The sequence below is a fragment of the Eupeodes corollae genome, chromosome 1, assembly GCF_945859685.1.
Source record: "Eupeodes corollae chromosome 1, idEupCoro1.1, whole genome shotgun sequence".
Taxonomy (NCBI): Eukaryota; Metazoa; Arthropoda; class Insecta; order Diptera; family Syrphidae; genus Eupeodes; species Eupeodes corollae.
In genome coordinates this window covers 189,950,337-189,974,852 of record NC_079147.1, presented here as the reverse complement: position 1 = coordinate 189,974,852, position 24,516 = coordinate 189,950,337, and the positions used below count along the sequence as shown (strand labels likewise).

The window sequence follows — 24,516 nt, the reverse complement described above, 5'->3', positions numbered from 1 at the left end:
ATGTTATAAGCTAGTAGATTGATACATACTTGCGTAGTTTGTGTTGTGCGTCTTATGTTATTGAAGCAGCCAAGAGTTTCTAAAAAGAAGATTTTAATTATTAAAAAAAAAATAATAATCTTGGTAAAAGAATAAAATTAATAAGAGGCTTTATTTTATTTCCTCTTCTTTTTCCTCAATAAATACATAAAACCAATCGTTAAGTTGGTGCGGGCATCTGTGTCAAGATTTAAAAACAATGTTATTTTTAGGTTAGGTACAAAATTGAAAAAAAGAAACGAATTCCAAATAAAAATCCCCTGAACGAAATGTATTTTTAAAATATTTCAAATGTTTGTATAATATTGCGTCATGTGTTTCAATTATAGCCCTTAAATGAGGAACAATGCATTAGTGAAACACTTCCCCCGAAAACTTTAATAACTTGACCAAAAATTAACGTACATATTTCGCCATTTTATTGTAAACTCTCTTGACAAGCAGAAAAGCGCTTAAATAAATGATTACATAAAACACATTATTAGAAACACTTAAAAATCGAAATTGGGTGTTAGGTCCCTTAATAGAGCCCAACAAGTTAAAAAATTAATGTCCGAATTGTTAGTCGTCATTTTGTCAACCAACTCCATAAACCCAAATCATAAAATGACATAAAGCCCAAAACGAGAAACGTTTAAAAATATCACTAAAAATAGCCTAAATAAATCGCCCAAACTTACTTTCAATGTCGTAACGCCCAAATTTAAAAATATCATAACGCCGAAAAAAAAAACAGTTAATCATGTATGGTGGGGCATGCTGACCCCTGCAACCCAGTGCCAGGACTCACTATAGGATATGGGGTAGTATGCAAAGTTTATGTGAAAGAATGTGAATTTAAGGAAACTTTGAGTATACACAACCTCGTATCTACCCCTAACCCAAGCAGGGGCAGCTTAACACCCCATTACATGCTTATACACACTGTGAGCATGCAAACCATTTCGATTTATTTCACTTTAAAATTTATCTTATTTCGCTTTCTGAAAGTGAAAATTATCGACATTTTTTGTTTAATGTTTGTGTTTGGGCTATAAAATTTAAAACTCAAAATATCTTAGTTCCCAAAATAAACGCAAATGTTGTTAAAAATGCATACATTTTGAAACACATAAAATCTTTTGGGCATACTTGACTTTTATATTTTACCTATTCAAAAAAACTAAAGACGCATTTGTTCCACAAAAATAAAGAATATAAATTAAGAAGACTTTATTTCAATACTAGATCTTTGCTCCTTTAAAAATAAATGAACTTAAAAACAAAGTATTGTTCATCTACTGAAATAACTTGGTGAGTTAATTTAAATGATTTGTGTACGCCATTTAATTTGTCTAGACAACAATGCCCTTAGATTTACTTTATTCTTATTGAAACTAAAGCATAGACAAAACCATAAGTGCTTTTTACGAAAAATGTTGAGTTGTTATTTTAGTTTTTAAGCTTTTAAAACCATCAACTCTCTTGTTTCCACTTAAGTTATTTACAGAGTAAATATTGATTCAAAGATAATTTTATACTTGACTTTGTTTTTTTCACTATTGTTAATGTTGATAAAAAAAATAGTAGATCTTAAAGTCATTATTTATAAGTAAGTTATGTTATACTTTTGTAATAGCTTATTCACACGTTAAGTTTCAAAACGACAGCCCAACATGCAAAACACACTTCATTGAGTTGTATTGAGGAATGTTAGCTCACAACATCAAGCGTAAATATGTGGTTAGTTTTAATTTTCATATTATTTTCATATTTTCCTTAGAAGTTATAAAGCAAACATTTATATGTAAATCAATTATTAAAATATATGTGCTTGAGTTGGAAAGTGAGGTCTTTATATGTTCATATTTCCTATTCAAGTACAAGTTTTTGATTCTTAAGAAGGAATGTGATACACACGGAAGTTATTCTAAAAAAAATTAAATGTATTCTTTTATAATGAGAAAAACTTTTATTTCAAGAACTTGGAATGAGACAAAGTCTTATTTCAAGAACTTCTGTGGAGATATTCGCGCCTTTAAACAAATTTAGTAATAGGCTTGTTTGAACTTTAATTTTTGTAAAAAACAACTATCTATTGAATTTAACTAAAATTTTCAAGAAATCTTAACAACAATAATTTTATGAGGCGATGAAAGTTTAGAGTCAATATTTTCCTTCACTAAATGATTTTTGATTGCTGTAGTTCGAATCTGATCTAAATCAACTTATCACGTCAAGTTTTTGAGATACAACTTTTTGTAGTTTTTTATAAAGTTCCTAATAGGAAGTCCATAACTGCAAATCATATTCAAGATGAGGACGAACATGACAATTGTACAAAGAAAGAGTAACATAGGCAACATTGAACTCCTTTGCCCAGCGTTTTATAAAACCAAGCAAAGAACTTGCATTTTTAACGACAAAATGAATGTGATGTATAAATTCTAAGTTGGAACACCTAAATCTGTAAATGTGGAGACGCGACAGAGTTTTTGCTGTGATATACAATAATCAAATACACTAACAATTTGTTTTTAGTAAAAGTTATCGTCCAACATTTTAAAGGGTTGAGGGCAAGGCTGTTTTTCCACACCAAAATGTGAAACTATCAATGTCGGCTTTTAAACGGATACGATCATGGGTGGACTTTATTATCTTAAAAGTTTTCATGTCATCAGCAAAAATAAGAACTTCACTTGAGCCTAGACATGTAGATACGTCGTTAATAGACAGGATGAACAGAAAAGGGCCAAAATGGCTTCCTTGGGGAACACCATATTGAGCAACAAAAGGTTCTGAAAAACAATTTCTAAATTTTCACTCATAGAATCTGTTTTTAAGGTATTTAAGTTTAAATAAAATAATTCCGTGGCTAAGTTAGTCGAAAGCTTTAGAAAAGTCAGTGTTTAACACAGTCAACTTTAACCTTGTTCTAAAGCGTTTGGACATATATTTGAGAATATGAGGAGATTTGTTTTTAAAGCTAAAAATTACATATTTTAAAAACATGATGTAGTATAAAGTTTTTAAGGTGAGTTTCGACTTATTTTTTTTTTTTCGTGTGTAAAAGTTTGGTAATTTAGAAACTTTAAGAATCGTATTTATAGTCATGCCAGAAGTCTTGGGTTCGATCCCTACCTATTCCATCTAAAGTTTTTTCAGGGGTACTGCCTCTTGCGAGGCTGTAGATGAACTGTAGATGAACCCATTCCTCACAGCAGAATTGATTGAGACTTGTAAATCACTAAGAAATAGTTCTTAACGAACTGTTACGCTACCCAATTTATTAACTTTCAAAGCAAATATTTGTCAAATTGAAAATTTTTACATTTCTCGACGTTTCAAGGTCCCCAGAGTAGAAATAAATTTTTTTTAGAAAGATGCCTGTGCGTGCGTATGTATGTACGTTCGTATGTCCGCACGATCACGATGATTTTTTCGTTGTCCATAGCTCAAGAACCAGAAGATATATCGACTTCAAATAAATAGCCTCCAATTTATTTAAACTTATAAGAATGATAGTTTTCAACATTTTGAAAAATTTTGAGAAAAATCGAATTGACAGTTTTTTTTTACAATAAATACAAAAATTTACAAAAGTTGGTAAAAATTGATTTTTATTCAAATATCTTTTCAAAACTTTGAGATATTTTCTTAAAACTAATTTTATCTTTTACAAAATATTGTTGTCTACATTCAGTAAAATTTTGAGAAAAATCTAATTGACAGCTTTTTTACATAAAACAAAAACTTAACAAAAAAACAATGCAAAAATTTGGTAAAAATTTACTTAAGACTTAAATAGCTTTTCAAAAATTCAAAATTTTGTCTTCAATTTTTTTTATTTCACAGAAAATATTGTTTCGATATTAAATAATTTTTTTAGACAGAACGAAACCTACAAACTTTAAAACAAAACAAATCGACAGAAGGGATGGGAAGTTATCAGTGTGGGTCGCATCCCAGCCTCTATTTTAATTTATTTATTTTTATAAGAAAACATCTTGCATCTTTCTTTTAGTCAAATCGAAATAGGCATTTCACCTCGGAATTACAGTCAAAAAGTACCGAATATTTCCAAGCATAAGACTCATTAAGCTTGCTTGTTTTAACAAGCAAGAAGTGCTTAAAAGTTACAGACGTTTCAAAAAATATCGAATGTCAAAAATATCGATATTTCACAGATTGTGCTTAAACAATGTTTTTTTTTTTTATAGAAAAGTACTTCTGTTAATAACTGTAGATTTATTATATCTTTAGAAAAACATTTTTATTTTATTTATTTTATTCATTTTAACTCTTAAATACCAACAGGCGCCGTTGAAAATATTGTATTCCTTATTAGTTGACTTTACAAGTTTCTAAAAACAAATGCAATATTTTTTTCCAAACAAGCAACATTTTAGTAAGTATTGCGATAAGAAATTGTTAATATTTCGAAAATTATGTTTTTCTTTTTAGTATACAAATGCTTAATGTTCTCTTAATGGAATCGTTTCTATAAATCTACGTTCTTTGATTTTATTTCATGGTGCTGATTAAGAAAATTTTCGAAATTATCAAGTTTGAATAACTTTTATTTAGTGGTACTGATTCGAAAAATACATACGTTTATTGGGATATTTGGGAATTTTTTAAGATCTCTAAACGATGGTATTTTAATAGTTTGTACCAATTTTCATCAGTATTGGAATTTTTCCTGAACAGCATTTCTTTAAAAATTAGTAACACTTTTTGTCATCCAGCAAAAATGGATGAAATCCCAAGTATACATTTCTGAAATAACATTTTCCTTTTGGTTACATCGATAGGGTATTTCCATTTGTTTCCCCGTTTCCAGTATGGTGTGGATAGTAGAACGGATTCGTATGGGTCTTTTGAGTGATGCAGCCAGTTTGATATCTTTATTTATAACAGATCCCATCAAAAAAGTTAATTTGGGTAAAAGACTGGCGATAGCACTAGAATGACGTTCTTCAATTGTTGGAAGCCCAGCTTCAGCAAGAATGTTTCTGCTTGGGCTGGTTGGAAAGGCGTTGATACTTCTTCTTGCAACTTGATGATATGAAGGTTTGAAAATGTTTCATGTTGTTTTTTGGGGAGGATCCGTAGATAGAGAACGTGTAATCAATCTTACTCAATACTAACATTTTAGTTATTTGACATCGGGAGTTTATGTGTACATTGGTTTTGTTTGATGAAAGATATTTTATTATATTGAGTCTAGCTGCTAGTGAGTTTTTTATATAAGTACAGTGGTTTTTCCAATTATATTTACAATGAAAGACTAAACCTAAAATACATAGACTATTTACATTTTCAATTTGTACATTATTAATTTCAAGATTAAAATTAAAACAATTTTTTTTTACAAATATGAAGGATTTTACATTTGCTTAGAGATAATTTAGAGCCAGAGAGCATTGACCATTCATTGGTATCTTTTAATAAGTTATAAAATAAGTTTTTAGTGAGTTCTTGAGCATTGTGTTCTGCATAGACACAATGATCTAGATCTTTGTATTTAGAGATAATAGAATTTATTTCATTAAAAGCAATAGAAAATAAAATTACTGATAATGGCGATCCTTGGGGAATACCATTGTCAAGTTAAAATGTTTTAGAAAAGCAATTACTAATTTTTACAGAAAATTTTCTATTAGTTAAAAACGATTTAATATAATTGAAAATATTTGGGCCGACGCCCCATTGTCTTAATTTTTGCAAAACGAGATGAATACCGATTCGGTCGAAGGCTTTTTCAAAATCAAGAGCCAAAACGGACACATGATTTCGAGCAGATAAAGCATTTGAAATTACATAATCAAGATGATTTATTGTAAAGGTTAAGGAGTCTAAGATTAGTGCATTTTGGAAGGTTTTTGAGCATAGGATATGATACTCTATCCCGACTAAGGGTCTTACCTTTGACTATACCCAAGCAACTTTCTAATTCAAGAGAAGTGATTTTGACTTCAATTCGTTTTTCTGCAGCGTTTTGAGCGGGTAGAACAGTTGATGTGAGATACTGATTTTTGTTGGGATTAAATTCTGATGAGAAATTTGAGTTATTAGAATTACGAGACCATGTCTCAGCAAAAGCGTTTGATTGTTGTTTAGGGGTTGTGGCAAAGTTATTGTGCGTTTTTATTGAACTAGAGAAGGTGCTTAATAACTCCTTAAATGCCTGTTAGTTATAGAATCAAAATAATAATTAAATCAATTTTAATTCTATGATTTGAATATAAAATAATAACAAAAAAAGTACGTATACACCTTAGTATACAATATTAACTATTTTCTTTGTATAAACCTTAATAACTTTTGATCCTCTTGTGGGATTTTCGGGGACTTCTTTTAACTTGCTAATAACAATATCAACAGTATAAGCGCCAATTTTCATTAATATACGAATTATTTCTAGGTTTGGTGAATCAGTCTCGACAGGTTCATATGCTGCTGTATCCAAGTATTTATATTAACTGAATTTTAGTATGAAATCTCTTCTCTCTGCTTCCCACAGTTATTTCTCAAATTTGATCACAATCTTGAGTTTGATTTTTTATTATTTTGCAATCCTATTGTCATAACCCAAATTTTATTAAGTACCCACTTGTGTTGCTCAATTGCTGCTCTCTTATTGAGATCCCATTTTAATCAAATTTCTGCGAATATTAATAGTTCATACTTAAGACTCCAAAATATGTGCATGTGTATATAAAAAGCAAACAAAATTAGGTCACGTGAGACAAAGTTATGAATAATTATTTGTTGATAATTATTTACTTGCTTATTTTGCTTATTGATTCCATTTGTTATTTTTTCATCTTAACGAGTATTATTAAGTGGTTTTTAAAATGTTAACATAATATTTACACAATTTTAAAACTGAGAATTGATAATTTACATTCAAATTGATTGGCCACCAAATGCCTTATATCTGTATATCTTTTTGTGTGAATAACTTTGATTATTTCTTCCGCTTTAAGACAATTAAAATTTAAATAGGGTTCGGGTGACTCAAAAATGCAGAATATTATAGAAAAATGTTAATGGCACAATTGGAAACATCTGCTACATTTTGTTCATATTTATAGGCACACACACCAATCAAAAAATATTCGGGAGACATTGTTTTAAAAAAGTCATACTTGTTTTAAAAAAACGTTTCAACAAGATTGCAGAAAATTTTCTGATTTGTTTGATAGTGTTAAAGTTTTGAACGAAAAAAATGTCTGAAATCATTCCATGCATCCAATTTTTGTATCTATGTTTCTTATAATTCTTGTTTTTAACTTAATTTATGAATTTAAGAGAAATGGAAAACAGAAATACGTTTCAGAAATGTTTCGAAAGACTTCGGATTAAAAACACACTTGAAGAAACAAACATTTTAAAGAAATTCCAGTAACATGTAAAACATGTTTCAGAAACAGAGAACCATTTCTGAAATGTGTTTTTAAATTGGACGTTTGCGAAACAGCTTATTTTTTAATTTTGTTTCTTGTGCACTATGGCGTATACTTACTTAATATTTATTCTAATAAATAATAATTATTAATGGTCATACAAATATGTGCAACAACATTTTCAACTTAAAAGAATTATATGAGTATAAAAGAATAAGTATACGCCCTAGTGAACAAAATAAAAATATTAGAAATACAACACATATATAAATATAATTAATCAAAATGTAATTAAATTTACTTCAATTAAAATAAAGTGGCAACACTCAAATGATCAAAACAAACAAAATTCATATCTCTACCTCTCTCTCATAGTCTTCAGATGCGAAGACTACGATGAGCGACATTTCAAAGTATTTTCATTAGACTTGGATTAAATAATTTATTTAAGTATTTGCCTTTTTTCTCAGAAGGTATCGTGTGCGTCTGTAGGCACTTTATGTGCAAATTAGAATGCCGGCTTGATATCACATATACAAATTATAAACCTACTTAAATTAAAACGATATAATTTTGATAAGCTTATTTTTTTTATTTGTCTTTGAGAATGAGAGTAAAAACTTTTAAAATGTTTACGCGATCGGCCCAGCGGTGGCGATCGGAACTCATATCGATAGCCTTTAATTTGTACTATTTAGTTATCAACAAATCAGCTGTTAAGAAGCTAGTCTAGCTTTCCATTTTAAAAAATGATTAAAAATTATTATATCTCAAAGTACAATTATTTTAATACACAGAAACAGAAGTGTAATCAATTTTGTGTTTTATTTTGATTCAGTTAAATGACATCCTTCATTGTTTCTACTCCAGTTTGTTATCACTGACATAATAATTATTCGTGTATTTATAAAATAATTTATAGTTTTTTAAAGAAAGTTTAAAATGTGCAAAGTTGTTTGTTTTCTTCATACTCCTTAACAAAGATCTACCTATTAAATGTATATATAAAATTTTAACTTTGTTGTGAGTGGGCGAGTTTTTATAGTTTCTTAAGTTTGTTTTTGAATAAGTGTGTGTTTAATTTAATTTGAGTTTGTCATCATCATGCAATCTACCGATTATTATTTTGAAGGTAAACATAATTAATTTTGTATTTCTTTTCCCTGTGATTTCTGGAAGTGTTTTTGTTTTGTTTTTATTTTACAATATTTATGACCATTTGAATTATTTATATTTTATGAAAACGAACAGTATTATTTGACAATAATTATGGAAGTTTTTGTTACACAAAATTTATAACAATTAATGTCGATGAGAAAATATTATTGTTTATCAAAATTTGTCCACGATAACCTCAAGTAGGCCAATGAAGCACATACCAAAATGATTGATATATACAAACTTTAGATAGACTGTTTTATCTTTAAAAAAATGTCAATTAATATTGTCAAAGTCAAACAAATGTACCTTAGATATATGGATTAAAGGCCAATTAAAGGTAATCATCGACTTGCAATAAATATAACATCATTTTTTCTTGATAAACTGGACTTAAATTAATTAATTGTTTTGATAAAGTTTTGAAAAATATCATCGCGGACTAATTTTTTATGATAAATGATGGTTACGAATTCGTATCATGATATGTTTCCTATTCATCATTCGATTTGATAATGAAATGCATTGACAATAAACGTACACCTTTGATTTTATATAATTCTCAAGAAATCTGTTATTTTATTCATGATTTTTTTATCTAAATCTAATCTAGAACCAAAACAACGAATAACTAACAATATTCGTCGTATTGAACTACAAACTTTATTTCTGTCAAAAGCATCTTACGAGCATCTTACGAGTATCTTAAAAAACGTGAGTTTGTCACCTTTCACACGAAAAAGTCGAGTTTCCAGAAACTTTTTTTATAACTTCTTTAGCAGAATGAAAAGCAGCAGCAGGTTAAAGAATTTCTGTAGCACAAGCATTCATTAATTTGACGTATCAAATGTCGAATGTATGTGTGAAAAACTCTCTTAAAATTTACAAGCAAGCCCTGTCATCATCCAAAAGACAAGGCTGGAGAGAATACTGTCAATCAATCGAAGACATAAACGACTCCGCAAGGCTCAGCAAAGTTTTATCAAAAGAACATTGTAATCCTTCATTTCTAAAAAAGCCTGAAGAAACCTGGACACGGACAGCCTCTCCATCCGAATCTCTTGAGTTACTGATGAAGACGCACTTTCCGGGTTGCGAGAGTGATAACCCCGAATCGTTTGAAACCACAGTGCTAAACGTAGCTCATGTGGAGCAAATCAATTCCGTTATAACCAGAGAAAATATTTTGTGGGCCATCAATACTTTTTCTCCATATAAATCCCCAGGCATGGATGGCATACTGCCAGTTATGCTTCAAAAGTTGCATGATGTGGCAGCTCCATGGCTGGAACAAATTTTCAAAGGATGTCTCCTTCTCAAACATGTGCCTATGTCGTGGAGACAGGTCAAAGTCGTTTTTATCCCGAAAGTGGGTAGGCGAGGTCACGAATCCGCGAAGGATTTTAGACCAATAAGCTTAACATCTTTTGTGTTTAAAACCTTGGAGCGCATTCTTGATTACCACATTAGAGAAATCCTAGTTGGATGACCTCTCAAAAGCTCTCAGCATGCTTATCTTAAGGGCAAATCTACGGAGACTGCCCTCCATGAGGTAGTGTGTACTGTAGAACAAACAATCCATTATAAAGAATTTATTCTTGCCACCTTCTTAGACATAGAAGGTGCTTTTAACAACGTCCTTACAGAATCCATAGAAGAATCGCTCGTTAAGTTCGGTGTAGAAGACTTTATTCGAGAATGGATTATTTCCATGCTCAGTGGTAGGAAGATTCGAGCCTCTCTAGGCAATACAATCGCAACAAAACACGTGAGTAGGGGAACACCCCAGGGTGGTGTTCTTTCGCCTCTTCTATGGCTTCTGGTCATGGATACAATTCTCGTTAAATTAGAGAGATGTGGAGTGAAGGCGGTAGCCTACGCGGATGATTTGGTGCTATTGGTGTCAGGAAAGTACACCTCTGTGATTAGTGAAATCACGGAGTCATCTTTAAAGAAAGTTAGCAACTGGGCCACTAGTTGTGGACTAGGAGTTAACCAAAGTAAAACTGAACTGTTCCTCTTTACCACCAAAACTAAAGTACCGCCCTTCACGTTACCTCGACTCAATGGTCATATCCTATCATTGTCTTCAAGTGCAAAATATTTGGGAGTTATACTCGACCCTAAACTAAACTGGAAACTAAATATTGAAGTACGGGTTAAGAAGGCCTGTGTTGCCTTTACTAAATATAAAAAGTAAATAAATTGGGTGGCGCGACAGTCCGTTGAGAACCAAGGCCTAGTGACTTACAACTCTCAACCATTCCTGTGTGCGAGTAATGTTGTCAGGAATGGAGGGGACCTACAGTGTTGCCTTTACGCCTGCAGCAAAACTTTCGGCAAAAAGTGGGGACTTCAGTCGAAGATGATTTTATGGACGTACACAGCCGTAGTACGCTCTATTTTAACATATGGTTCGATTGTGTTGTGGCCTGCTCTTAGCAAAGCCTATAACATTAATAAGCTAAATCGACCTTTTTATTAAAAACATAGTTTCCTGCAGCGCTATTAGGCTGAAGAAATCAAATAGCTGGTTGTCAAAACCTTATAGTCACAGCAGCACTACGAAATTGATTCCCTCAGATATTATCTTGGTAGACACTGACTACTGCACTCCTACTTTGAAGCTTAGTAAGGGCTTTAAGGTTATTTTCCCATCGAGAGAAGATTGGGAGGATGACATCATGTCGATAGGTTTCAACAAAACCATCTTTACTGACGGATCAAAGATGGAGTGCGGAGTTGGTTCTGGGATGTTTTTTGAGTCCCTAAATGTATCCAAATCCTTTAGGCTTCCTGAGGCATGTAAGATACTTAAACAAAACCCAAACGAAAACAGAAATGTGGCTATCTTTACAGACAGTCAGGCAGCTGTCAAAGCCATTAACTCGGCCATATCCTCATCTAAATTGGTCCAGCAATGTGGCGATGAGCTTGTGAACCTGAATATTAACTTCGGTGTCACCCTGATCTGGGTTCCGGGCCATAGTGGTATCGTGGGAAATGAACGGGCCGTCTATCGATTTGTCTTCCTTAAAAGTTTGTAGGTTTTCGTGTTGGGTTAACAAATTGCCAGTTAAATTAATCATTATAATTTTAAAATTACAAACAATATTTTTAATATAAAGAAATAATTTTCTTTGAAAATCTAGTTTTATTAAAAAGATTGTTGGTCGAAAATAAATTTTTACAAATTTTAGTAGGATTTCTTTAATTTTTACAAATTGGATAAATAAGATTTTATTTGTTTTTTGTAAAAAAAAAACTGTCAATTAGACTTTTTTAAAATTGTACGGAATGTTGAAAACAATATTTTTTAAAAGATAAAAGAAATTTAAAGCCTATATCGCAAAGTTTTGAAAAAATATTTGAGTCGAAATTCAATTTTTACCAACTTTGAGAAATATTTTTTTATAAAAAAAAAACAGTCAATTCTATTTTTCTCAAAATTAACCAGATGTTAAAAACTTCATTTTTCGTGGCACAAAAATGTTTTGGAGATAAAAGCATTTTGTATTCGTAAAATTTTCGAGTTACAATATATTATATAAAATTTAATTCAAGTGTCTAAAGTTTTTGGTTCGTAAGATATTTAGGGTTAATCAAAATGTTCATTTTTTTTAAACTGCTTTGGGTAAAAAAACCTCCACGAAATTTTCTTTTCCTTCTGCAATATTATCTGTATAAGAAAATTCATTTGAAGTCGATATCTCTTCTGGTTCTTGAGCTATGGACAACGAAAAAAACATAGCGAACGTACGGACTTACGAACGTTCATACGTACGACGTCATTCCAAAAATCTTTTATTTCGACTCTAGGAACCTTGAAACGTCGAGAAAAGCCAAAATTTTGAATTTGACAAATCAGACCCATTACAATCACTTCCTATGGGAAGTTAATAAATACACGACGAACTTACACATACAGTTGTGGTCATTCAATTTAGCCATCAATGTATAGAAAAATATTTCGTTAAAAATGAAGAAACTTAACACAATGATATAATTATATAAATATAAATTTATGTATGCAAAACATACATTTAATAACTAGAAGTTCAGATGATATTTTATTTAAAAAAAATATTTTTGAAAAACTTATTGCAGTAATGATATGTTGTTTTAATCGATTTTTGAAGTGGACATTAAGCCATCTGCAATGAAGTACGTTTATCAATAACTAACCTTATTGAGGGCAACTTTTTTACCTTAAGTATTTAGTTACATATCCTTTCTTTTTTATTACTTCTGCGCACCTTTTTTGCATTGTACCTACAAGGAATAAACACTGGGCAGGAGTTATTTTTGACCACTCTTCTTTAACAATGTTCTAAAGAGAAGCCTTATTCGTAGGTATGCCAGCCGAAACTGCTTTTTTTATGATAGCTCATAGATTTCATATGGGGTCAGATCCGGGCTTTGAGCAGGCCATTTCAAGACTTGGATTGAATTGGATTTAAACCAGGATTGAACGACCCGAGAGCAATGCTTCAGGTCGTTGTAGTGTTGAAATATCCAGGCTAACGGTAAATTGTGAGCATAGTCCCTATTTAAATGACTGTCCAAAATGTCCTTGTATACATTTCTCCTAAAATATATTTAGCTTTACTCTCGAAACTGAGAACTAAATGCACCTACCCTAAGAAAGTATGCTGAAGTCTTAGCCTAGCATAAAAACCAGTACATCATAAGATCCCCAAACCATCACTAAAAACCCTCCTTGTTTTACAGTTTTGTTTGTGTATTTCGGTTCCAATTCTTTCAATGGAGAACGCATCACATACATTCTTCCATCACCGCCAAAAAATGTTGACTTTTATAAAGGTGTTCGAGGTAGGTTTGGTGTTTTTTTAAAAAATTGAACTGCGTTCCTAACTTTACGTCTAGGAAAACCTAGTAATTTGCTTACTTTCATAACATTTTTGTACTTTTTGAAGCATTTGACAATAATTTTTCTTTCACGTGGAGTAAAAGTTTTATTTTTTCCCATAACAACTGTTATCAATTAAATATTTAAATTTTTAAATAATAAAACAGTTATAATACATTTTGATAAAATATCTACATGGAATAATATAAAAGTACCTGTTTCAAATGTAATGGCTTAATAATGTGGCCACCTGCACTGCGACTTAACAACAAATAAAGCGCTTTGTTTAAAAGCAAAACATCTTTGAACCTTAGGTGATATACGATCTTCATATTGAAATAATGTTAGTTGCTAACCGTTTAAAAAAAAAAAACAGACACAAAATTTTGTGGCTTATTGCATTTTCTTAAAAAAAAAAACTTATTTATTAAAGTTTGTTTCAAAAACCCTTAAAGTATTTTTTTTCAAATTAATTGTTTGTACAAATAATATTTAGCGCTTAAAAATGTATTAATTTTAAATTTGAAATTATGAATTTCTTGATGAATGTTTGAGAAAATAAATTATTATTTTAAGGAAGTTTACAAAAAAAAATTGACATTTTTGATCTTGTACAAAAAAATATTACTAAAATCGGTTCATTAGTTCCTGAGAAAACTTAAGAACAAAATAATTGTTCAATGGTTCTTTTTCATCCTATTTTAAAGTAATACAAAATTATGTTTTTTTTTTTTTTAGGAAGCAAAGTCAAGAAAACATTTTTAGAGCAAATTCTAATTTTCGATTTTTGGTCAAACAATTTGTTTGGGGACTACTATAATTTTTCATTAAAAAAAAAGAAAAAAAAACATGACTTTGTTCAGCTTAAAACCATATCTTCCAAGGTTGGACTTAATCGTTTTTAATGGTTTGGTTTGTAGGGTAAAGACAGACAGACAGATAGACGGATTTGGTGGACATACTTTTTTAGACTTCTTTACCATCTGAATGTCAGGTTTGATGAAAATCTCGAGGTCAATTGTCAATCAAATACTTGCCATAAATTATATAAATATCAACAAAACAAATTGAGCAGAATCACATAATGAAGTTAATAATCTCATTTTGTTGATGTATTCAAGTTCAAAATAATTTTTAACCAAATTTAAGTAGTCATTTTTAAAGGTTTTTATTTTGTATACAAAAAACTGTAAATTAGATTTTATTTAAATCATAACATAATATTGGTTTTAATATTAAAAAAATATAATAATTTTGAAGGCAGCTAAATTATTTATCCCGAGATCTTTAGGTCAAAAATAAATTTTTACCAATTTTCAGTAGTATTATTTTAGGTTTTTATTTATGTTTAAAAATCTCGCCATTAGTTTTTTTTTTCAAATTCATCTCTTTTGTATGATAAAACTATTTTGAAGCCAATATCTTCAATTTTTTGTCAAACATATTCGAGTCAAAGATCAATTTTTTACGAACTCTTAATACAAGTTGTTCTTTGTTTTATTTAAAAAAAATTGATTTTTCTTATTCCTTCTCAGGAAGGAATATTATTTCTTATAAGTATTAAAAGTATTGAAGGTGATCAGTTTTGTTTTCATTTTTATTATCTATACAAATTTCGTATCCTTTATTATAACGTCATAATATATGATTAAACAATCAATTCAGATCTATATTTAAGAACAATTAAAATGAACACTTCCTTTTTAAATTGCTATAGAACTTATTTTTTTTTTTAAGTCCCTTCTGCGTTTTAAATGCCATTATCTGATTTTTTGAGGTATGGACGAAGAAAACGAAAAAAGGTACGGATTTAGATTCTAGGGACCTTAAAGTACCGAGAAATGTCAAAATTTTCAATATGACAAATTGGAACGATCACAATAACTTCCTGTTGGAACAGAATATCTTGACAAATTTTTTTCTATGAGCAATTGCTTGGAAAATACAGAGGTTTTAAAAAAATTTTAAATGTCGAACAAATCAATTTTTCGCATTTTTTTCCAAAATATTATCTTACGTGCGCTTACAATTAAAATTGTATACTTACAATTGTTTTTAGTATTCAATTTAATTTCAGAAATTTACTTAACATTGTATGAAATACGAATATTTTTTAATAAATTTCAATATAACGAAGTAACACAATCTTGCTAGTAGGTACAGATCAATTAAAATACAAATTTTGTTCAGGAAAAATTAGAATATTGATGTAAATTATTTTAGAAGATCATCGTTATGAGACTATACAATGTGCAACGAAAAACAACGTTCTAAACATCTAGTAAAATTTTGAAAAGAATCAAATTGAGAGTTTTTCTCTAAGAAATAAAAACCTAAAAAAAACATTACTCCAAATTGGTAAAAATTGAATTTCAACTCAAATATCTTTTCAAAAAATTTAAATTATGGGTTACGACTTATTTATCTAATAAGAAATATTATTTTTAACATTTGGTACAGTTTTGAGAAAAATCGAATTAACAGTTTTGAAAAATAAAAACTTAATAGAAAATTTAACAAAAGTTTGTAAAAATTGATTTTCGACACAAATATATTTTCAAAAATTTGAGATATTTGCTTTAAACTACTTTTATTTCTTAAGAAATATTGTTGTTAACATTAAGTAAAATTTTCAGAAAAATTTAATTGACATTTTTTTTTTAAATAAAAACCTCAAAAAAAAAACTATACTTAAACTTGGTAAAAAATTACTTTCAACTCAAATAGCTTTTCAAAAATAAAAATACTGTCTTCAAACTTTTTTTATCTCACAAAAAATATTGTTTTCGCTATTAAGTAGTTTTTTTTAATAAAAATCAGTCCGTTTTTTTATAATAAAATAAAATATGCAAGAAATAGTACGCAAATTTGGTAAAAATTGATATTCGGTTCTAGATATCTCTCAAATTAATTGTATTCATCCAAATTTTAAAAATTTAAGAAATGGTACTAAAATTGGTAAACATTTGTTTTCGACTAAAAATCTATTTGACAAAACTAGATTTTCAAACTAAAATATTTCTTTTATATGAAAAACATTGTTGGCAATTTTAGAATTATTAAGAATAATTCAACTGACAAGGTTTTCATCCCAACACAAAAACTTACAAGCTTTTAAGAAAGACTAATCGACAGACGGGGTTGGACATGACCTTTTGCTTAAAATTTTACTTTAAATGTTAAATTGTTTAAGATCGCATGATTTTTGTGTGATCTATACCGTGTTTTTTTCAATTTTAAAACACTTTAAACTAAAAAATCATTAAGTACAAAAATTTAACCTTCAAACATAGAAGAATCGGGCAATTAGTCGAAATCTAAAAAAAAAATTTAAATGGTTAGGTATGTTTTTTAGTTTGTTGAAAAATGATTACTATTTTATTTAAAAAATGTCGTCATTTAAAAAAGCGATACAAAAATATTTGTTTGTGGTTTTGACCAAACTTGAAAAAAATAAGATTTTCTGGTATTGGAATATTAAAATTTTAGTTAATAAGTTAAGTTTTAAGGTTTCCCCCTTAGACACAATATACGAAAAATCGATCTTTTCAACATTTGACATTTGGTAGATGAAAAAAGATAATAGAGTTATCTTAAGATCTACAGTGCTTAGTTGAAATAATTTCTATAGTCAAGAAAAATTACATACAAAATGGCCTTACTTTGAAAAAGTTCTACAAAAGCTGAATTTTGGTGAGGAGGTTTATTTGCGCATCATTAACGATCTTAAAAATTTCTTCAATTTTGGATCAGAGACATACATTATTAACTTCCCATAGGAAGTTAATGTGTAATGGGTCCGATTTGTCAAATTGAAAATTTTGACATTTCTCCACGTTTCAAGGTCCCTAGAGTCGAAATAAAAGATTTTTAGAAAGATGTCTGTGCGTGCGTGTGTACGTACGTTCGTACGTTCGCGACGTTTTTTTCGTCGTCTATAGCTCAAGAACCAGAAGAGATATCGACTTCAAATAAATTTTGTTATACAGATAATAAGGCAGAAAGATGCAGAAAGGGCTCTCAAGAAAATTGCGTGGGTGGTGTTTTTACCATAGCAAATTGAAAAAATGAAAATTTTGGTTAACCTTAAATATCTTACGAACCAAAAACGCTAGAGTCTTGAATTAAATTTTATATAAGATATTGTAACGTGATACCAAACAGGTATATTTTTTGAAAAAAATCAATATAAGGGTTTTTTTTATAAATCAATAAAACTGAAAAAAAAAAAATTGTCACCTCCAAAATTTTACGACTGAAATATGATTTCATCTCTAAAACAATTTTGTGCAACGAAGAATAAAGTTTTTGACATCTGATAAAATTTTGAGAAAAATCTAATTGACAGTTTTTTTTACAAAAAATAAAAACCTAATAAAAGAATGTATAAAAGTTGGTAAAAGTTGATTTTCGACTCAAATATCTATTCAAAACTTTGAGATATTAGCTTTAATTTACTTTTATCTTTCAAAACATCTTGTTGTCAACATTCAGTTAAAGTTTGAAAAAAATCGATTTGACAAAAAATTGTGCTCAAATTTGGTAAAAATACATATAGACAAACTTTTAAGCAAGACAAATCGACAGACGGGATGGGAAGTTATCAGTGTGGGTCGTATCGCAGCCTCTTTTTGTAGATTTAAAATAAAGTTGTAGTTTCATTTCTTGTATAAGCTTATTTTGTGTGAGTTCGCACTTGGATTCCGCAAAACGATTCAGGAATTTGAAGCTGTCAACATTAATCTTTAAAAAACACCGTATCCTTATTATTATGCTATGTTGACAGATCCGAAAGCAAAAATCTAGATCCCTTGATTTTTTCCATTGCAAAAACTAAAACTACGACACACAAAATAAATCGTACAAAATTTCCCTTTGTAATTCTAATTTGTTTGTGTTTGTTTTTTTCTTTTCAGAAACCCATAAAATGCATGGCGTCAAACGGGTCATAGTTTTCTGCATTCTCATCGTCATCCTTCCCACAATTCTCATTATAATTCCCCTCTATCTAAGAAAATCAGTGTTTGCCGATGTCAAATATCCAGTTGCTGAATCGGATATCATAGAAATTCGTGATGGAATATCATCGATCTTCTGCCAAAAGCACACACTTCGCATGGATACGCATTTCAATGCCTTCCAGTTGCACAGTAAACCAGAGATTTCAACAAATCGAAAACATATTCGTTTGAAAAAGTCCATGACTTTGCCCGATGACACCCTCGAGTATTGGGGCTTCTATTTGCTGAAAGGGGCTAAAGTCTATTTGAGATTTTGTTCACGATACGATGGATCAAGAATTCTAGTGGTGAGAGGTGAGAAAATGCTGAAGACTTGTGGAGTCATGGAACACAATAAGAACAAAGTTGGTACTAATTTGGCTCATGGTCACGAACAGGTGAGAGTATTTTTCGAAGACACCCTGGAAATTCGAAATATCTCTCATCCGAGTTTAGAAGATCTGGAAAATCATGGAGGTGAGATACTTGATGATGATGTTGTACAAACTTCCACCACCACCACTACAACACCTGCTCCGGCGATATCGTCAAGATCGAGGAGCAGACAGTTGAAAAAACCAACAAGAAATAAGACTGATGAAATTCCTGATACCGAATCTGTGGAGCAGATCACAAGGTCTCCACGTTCGCGACGTCATCACGAAGAAGAATTCAAGAAACGCCATCAAACCGAGTACGATCGGAAGAAGCAGGAAGTCTACGATCAGTTGTACAAACACCGGGAGAAACGAGATCATGTCTATGATCGAAAGTACATCCATGGAGGAAATGCCCTCAATTTTAGCGAAAATGAGTCGAATTCGATATCGAGTTTCGAAAATAGTTTGTTCGAATGTTACAATGGAAATATTCTCCTCGCTGAGGGTTTCCCACCATCGGCCATGTGTTCCAGCGTTCACTTTCTCGAGACCGGTTCACATCGAATGATGTCGAAACATGAAATCACTGAAGATGGCTACTACTATTATATTTTCTACAGTGACAATGATTTAGTTCGAAATGACATTCATGCGATTTTTGACATTTACAAACCAACTTTCCAGTACTCAAATTCAACTGATAATTCCAATGGATGTGTGAATAGTACGAATTGTACATTTCCAATAACTTTTCTGTCAAATGAAATTGTTGTAGTAGAGGTACCAACACGTGACGGTATCGAACATGAAGAAGATGACATTACCATTTTGACCTCAACCTGTCATCCGAGAATGGAGATTTATGCAATATTTCCAATTGCGGTATTGGTATTAATTTTGAGTTGTTCATTTTTATAGTAAGAAAAAGTTACTTTACCTATAAAGAGTTGTTATATCAAAAATTAAGACTTGTTGAAAGATAGCTACATACATAATAGATAGAAACAAAAACAATAATTCATACCTTATATATTTGTGAGACAAATCAACCTGATGGGGAAGTACAGAAAAGATTATTTTTTTATATCCAAAAGTTATTGAGGGAATGAAAAATTTTATTATTGTGAGAAATATAAGTTATATGATAAATTAAGAGGTGAATACTTGAACTCCTTTTTAACAGTTTGACATTTAAAAGAGATTTTTTTTAAACCACACAAAAATACCTGACGTACTTGTCATTTGACTTATGTCATTTTTGATTGAACTCTTGGATATTTCAACCATCTCAATATAAATGTGTATGCCAAACAGAGTTAAGCCTTTTTATACTTCTTATGAAATATTTCTGTGATTTTCATTGAAGCCTACTCCTAAAAAGTGTTAGATTATTTTTCTTGCAAAAAAATTGGCAGAACTTTGGACTTAAAACAACAGAAAAGAAGTAGAAGTCTGAAGTAAGGTATTTATTGTATTATTTTTGACAAATAACTAAAAATAATAAACAACATTTTGTAGGCCTGCAAATTACATAGGCACAAACAGTTTTAAGTGTTTTAAATATATGTCTACTTTCCTTGTGTAATGATGCCACATTAAGACATTGACCGTGACAGTGACTCATACACATCTGTCAAACATGTAAATATTCAAGTAGGCCAAAACAAATGTCAAAATGAGTTGACGGGAGGCAATCTATGAACTTTAGATAAATTTTAAAATAAATATAAATCTTAAGCTCAGTGATTCTTTGTGCTGATTTATGTAGACGTAGCCTTAAAATTAATGACAAATTATGTCAGAAAAATAAATTGTGTTCTGATAAATCGAGAAAATGGAATGTCATAGAATAAATCTACATGACCGCGTTTACTCTTTTTAAAACCTTAACACCTCAAATTAGTCGGAAGGTCTATTTAAATGAAACTGAGTCAAAAGTTTAAAATATCGAGACGTCAAAACTAGTTGCCTTTCAAAAGAGTTTAGTGTGAATACTATTCCTAACAATATTTTTTTCAAAAATCTTGTTTGTTAACAATTAAAAGTTATTAAAGAAGGACGCAATAATATCTTAATTTTGAAACTTGTTAATTTTAAGGCTTCGTACACTTAAAAAGGGTGATATTTTTACAAGGCCGATGTTGGTTTTAAATAAATTAAAAATTAATTAGGATATGTTGGTAATTTCTTTTTATTATGACAATATTATTATGAATCAATTATGTTGGGAACGAAATACCGGCCTAATGGACGCCACTACCACAGCACCCTCCTTTCCGATAGTCTCACTTTTTGATGATTCTGAGGCATAATTGAGGGTCTATGTCGTTAATATGGAGAGTTATCTCATCCTTTAGCTCTTGCACTGTTGCTCGCTAATCGACATTAACCTTATCTTTCAAATAACCTCAAAGAAAGAAGCCCAACAGCGTCAGATCACATTATCTTGGCAGCTTATTGGCATCGCCACCACTGGACATAAAACGGCCATTGAATTTGTAACGCAAAAGAGCCAATGTTTCGTTAGCTGTGTGGCCCAAATGCTGCAATTCTGCCACAAGAATCCACTGAGATGAAGATGCTCTTCTTCGCTGACGATGACACAATTCTGACCATTAACGACGCTTGAAATGGTCAAGGGGCTCTTGAGTTCTTGAGTTAATTGCAGTTTGTTAGCGTTTAAATGCAAGTCTTAATGCTTTATGTTCATCAACTACGTGCGTGAGACATGCAATTGTCGGCCTCGACAACCAGTTGAGGTTGAAGACTATTCAGCCACACTATCGCTAACAGCATCAATATTTTCTGTAATGCAAGCTGTACGTTTTTAAATCCGCACTGGTGTTTTCAAATATCCTACAGACCCGGTTTACTCAAATGTTTGCACGATTTTTTTAATTGCACGCACATTTGAAGGATTAAATTGGCCAAACAAATCACGAAATGCACGATTCAATTTTTAATTTAAAAGCCTTTTTTCCTGACATTAACAATTAACATCTTCCTCCATAATGTATCATTACTTACTTACTTTTCTTTAGTTGGCGCTACAGCGCATTGTGCTCCTGGGCCTCAAGTAATAACTTTCGCCAGCTTACTAGATCTCTAGCTTGCTGGCTACAGTTTCGAATACCAAATTGACGTGCGTCGACCTCAACTTGATCACTCCACTGGAGATGAGGCCTGCCCCTGCATCTTGACATGCCCTAGCCATCTTAAGCGTTGTACACGCAGTTTTTTGACCAGTGGCAAGTCGCTGTACAGCTCGTATAACTCCCGATTAAATCTTCTCCGCCAATGTTACTTTGCCTGTCGACTCAAACCGGACCATAGATCGTACTCAGAACTTTCCTCTTGAAGATGCCAAGAGATCCTTCATCCACCTGGGAGAGTGTCCATACTTCTGCACCATACAGCAAGACTGGGATGATTAAAGTTTTGTACAGTGTCTCTTTGGTACTTCGCGATAGGGCCTTATTCCTCAACTGCTTACTTAGGCTAAAGAAACAGCGATTAGCAAGCGTAATTCTGCGTTTGATCTCCGCGCTGATGTCATTTGCAGAACAATAAACAAATTCGTTTACCCCCTCGAAGTTGTACCTGTCAATTGTCACATTTGGACAAAAGTCTACGGCGTGAAGCGATTCTATTTGACGACAGTAAATACTTCGTTTTGTCCTCGTTAATGTCAAGACCCATTTTCTTCGCCTCAGATTCGAAATTCGTGAAAGTACCCGTCACTGCTCGTTTGGTTCTTCCCATAATGTCGATGTGATCTGCATATCCAAGATATTGTGTGGATTTTTGAAAGATGGTGCCACTTGTATTGACGTTGGTGTTGCGCACCACTCTTTCAAGAACAATATTGAAGAAGCTTCCTGACAGCGCATAGCCTTGTCGAATTCCTCTAGTCTCTTCCAAAATTTTCCAGCGTCATCCTGATAAGTCGTATCAGTTTGGTAGGGATACCAAAACTCAACATGGCACGGTATAATTCGTTCCTGTCTACACTGTCATAAGCTGCTTTAAAATCGATGAAGTGGCTTTCGATGTTATGTTCTTGAGTCTTTTCCAGGATTTGGTGTAGAGTGAAAATTTGGACTATGGTAGATTTTCCAGGCCTGAAGCCACTCTGGTAAGGGCCAATTAGTTCGTCAGTAAATGGATTCAGGCTGCACAAGATCTTGTACGCGATTTTTAAAAGGCTAATGTCTCTGTAGTTGGCGCAGAGAAGGCGGTTAAAAAGATCCACCTACAGACCGTCATTACCGGCCATTTTGTTCGACTTTGGCCTGGTGATGGCTAGTTTGAGCTCACTCTGGTCGAGTGGGTGGAACTCTAGATCGTCAGCCAATGGATTTGACGTGGCTGCTCGCATAATGTATCATTCCAGTGTTCAAATTGAATTAGATTGAAATTTAGAAGTGTCAAATGAAATGCAGAAACAAACTTGAAGTTTTGGCCTGGTTCACATTCAACATAGACCCTTAAAGTTAAACCACCCATTATTTTTACTTTTTTCGATATTTGAACTGAAAATGAAGTTTATGTTCAAATTAATTTAATGTGGTTAATATTTTGAAGCTGGGTGTGATCTTATATCGGATTTCAATGTTTAATGCTAAGTGACGACTGCGGTTTTGACATTTTGTATATGCAACACAAACAGATGTCATTCAAATATGTATCCATATTTTTAGAACAAAAATTACCTCTCAATTTGTGGTTTTGACAGTAACTGAAATACAGTTAACAAAACAGTCTTGAATGTAAGTTAAATGCAAACATCAAATAAAATACAAAATATGCAATGTGAATATACGGAAACAAAGAAATTGTGACGTATTGGTGCACGTGTTGATTAAGCTTAATTGTGTCTTGCATTGCAATGCTAAAAAACGAACCCATAAGTTAATAATTAATGCAAATTGAATCTACATTATTAAGTTGGTTTCAGTATATCATTTACAATATATCTGCTTAGAAATAAAACCAATATTTCAGTTTAATTAAATGTAAAATAAATAAACAAATTGGCAACAAATTCGTAGAAAGTAATGATTCAGTTTGAATAATTTATTTGACATTGACACTTTTCCAACAAAATGTATGATATTTAAGGCATTGGGGTAAAAAAACATTAATGTCTAATGTTGTAAGAGATCAGATTAACTTCATTAACTGTTTGCAGTGTAAGGGTCCAGTGATAGCTATCATTGGGTTTCATCATTGAGACTTTTCATTGAAATTTTTGTTGACATGTTGGTTATAGGTTTCATTGAAAATTTCTATCATTGGACACAAATTTCCTGATGGGAATTAAGCATTTCCTGATTTTAATCAAACTGACAGGTTGAATTTAAAAACAAAATGGAACACTTTCAGTGGAACGATTATGTTCCAAAAGTTGTTCATTGAAAACCGATTCCATTGAAAAATTAAAAATGGACTAAAAGATAAGTTCTGATATAAATAATGTATTTTTTGAAGTAGACGAAATCTACAACTGATCAACTCCATTTTGAAATCAAACTTTACAATTTGCCTCTTTCAATCACTTTTAAATCTCTAAACAAATTGTTCATTGATGAAAACCAATGATAGCTATAACTTGCACTTAAAAGGCAGGTTGATGGAAAAAAGTACTGTCAAACTTTAACAAATTTTAAATTAGCAAG

The 24,516-nt window shown here is 31.1% G+C and overlaps 1 protein-coding gene across 4 annotated transcripts in view; it reads left to right on the top strand.

Moving 5' to 3' along the window:
• LOC129938392 (uncharacterized) overlaps positions 1-22,753 on the top strand; it is a 49,311-nt gene extending 26,558 nt beyond the window's left edge. For 3 of the 4 annotated variants that reach the window (XM_056045922.1, XM_056045925.1, XM_056045924.1), the window contains exon 2: positions 18,375-22,753. In XM_056045922.1, the coding sequence (XP_055901897.1) occupies positions 18,375-19,756 (1,382 nt within the window). In that variant the 3' untranslated portion in view covers positions 19,757-22,753. Of the gene's footprint in view, positions 1-8,306; positions 8,563-18,374 lie in introns of those variants that run through there. The other variant, XM_056045923.1, reaches the window with a different exon arrangement.
• The last annotated feature ends 1,763 nt before the right edge of the window (positions 22,754-24,516 follow it).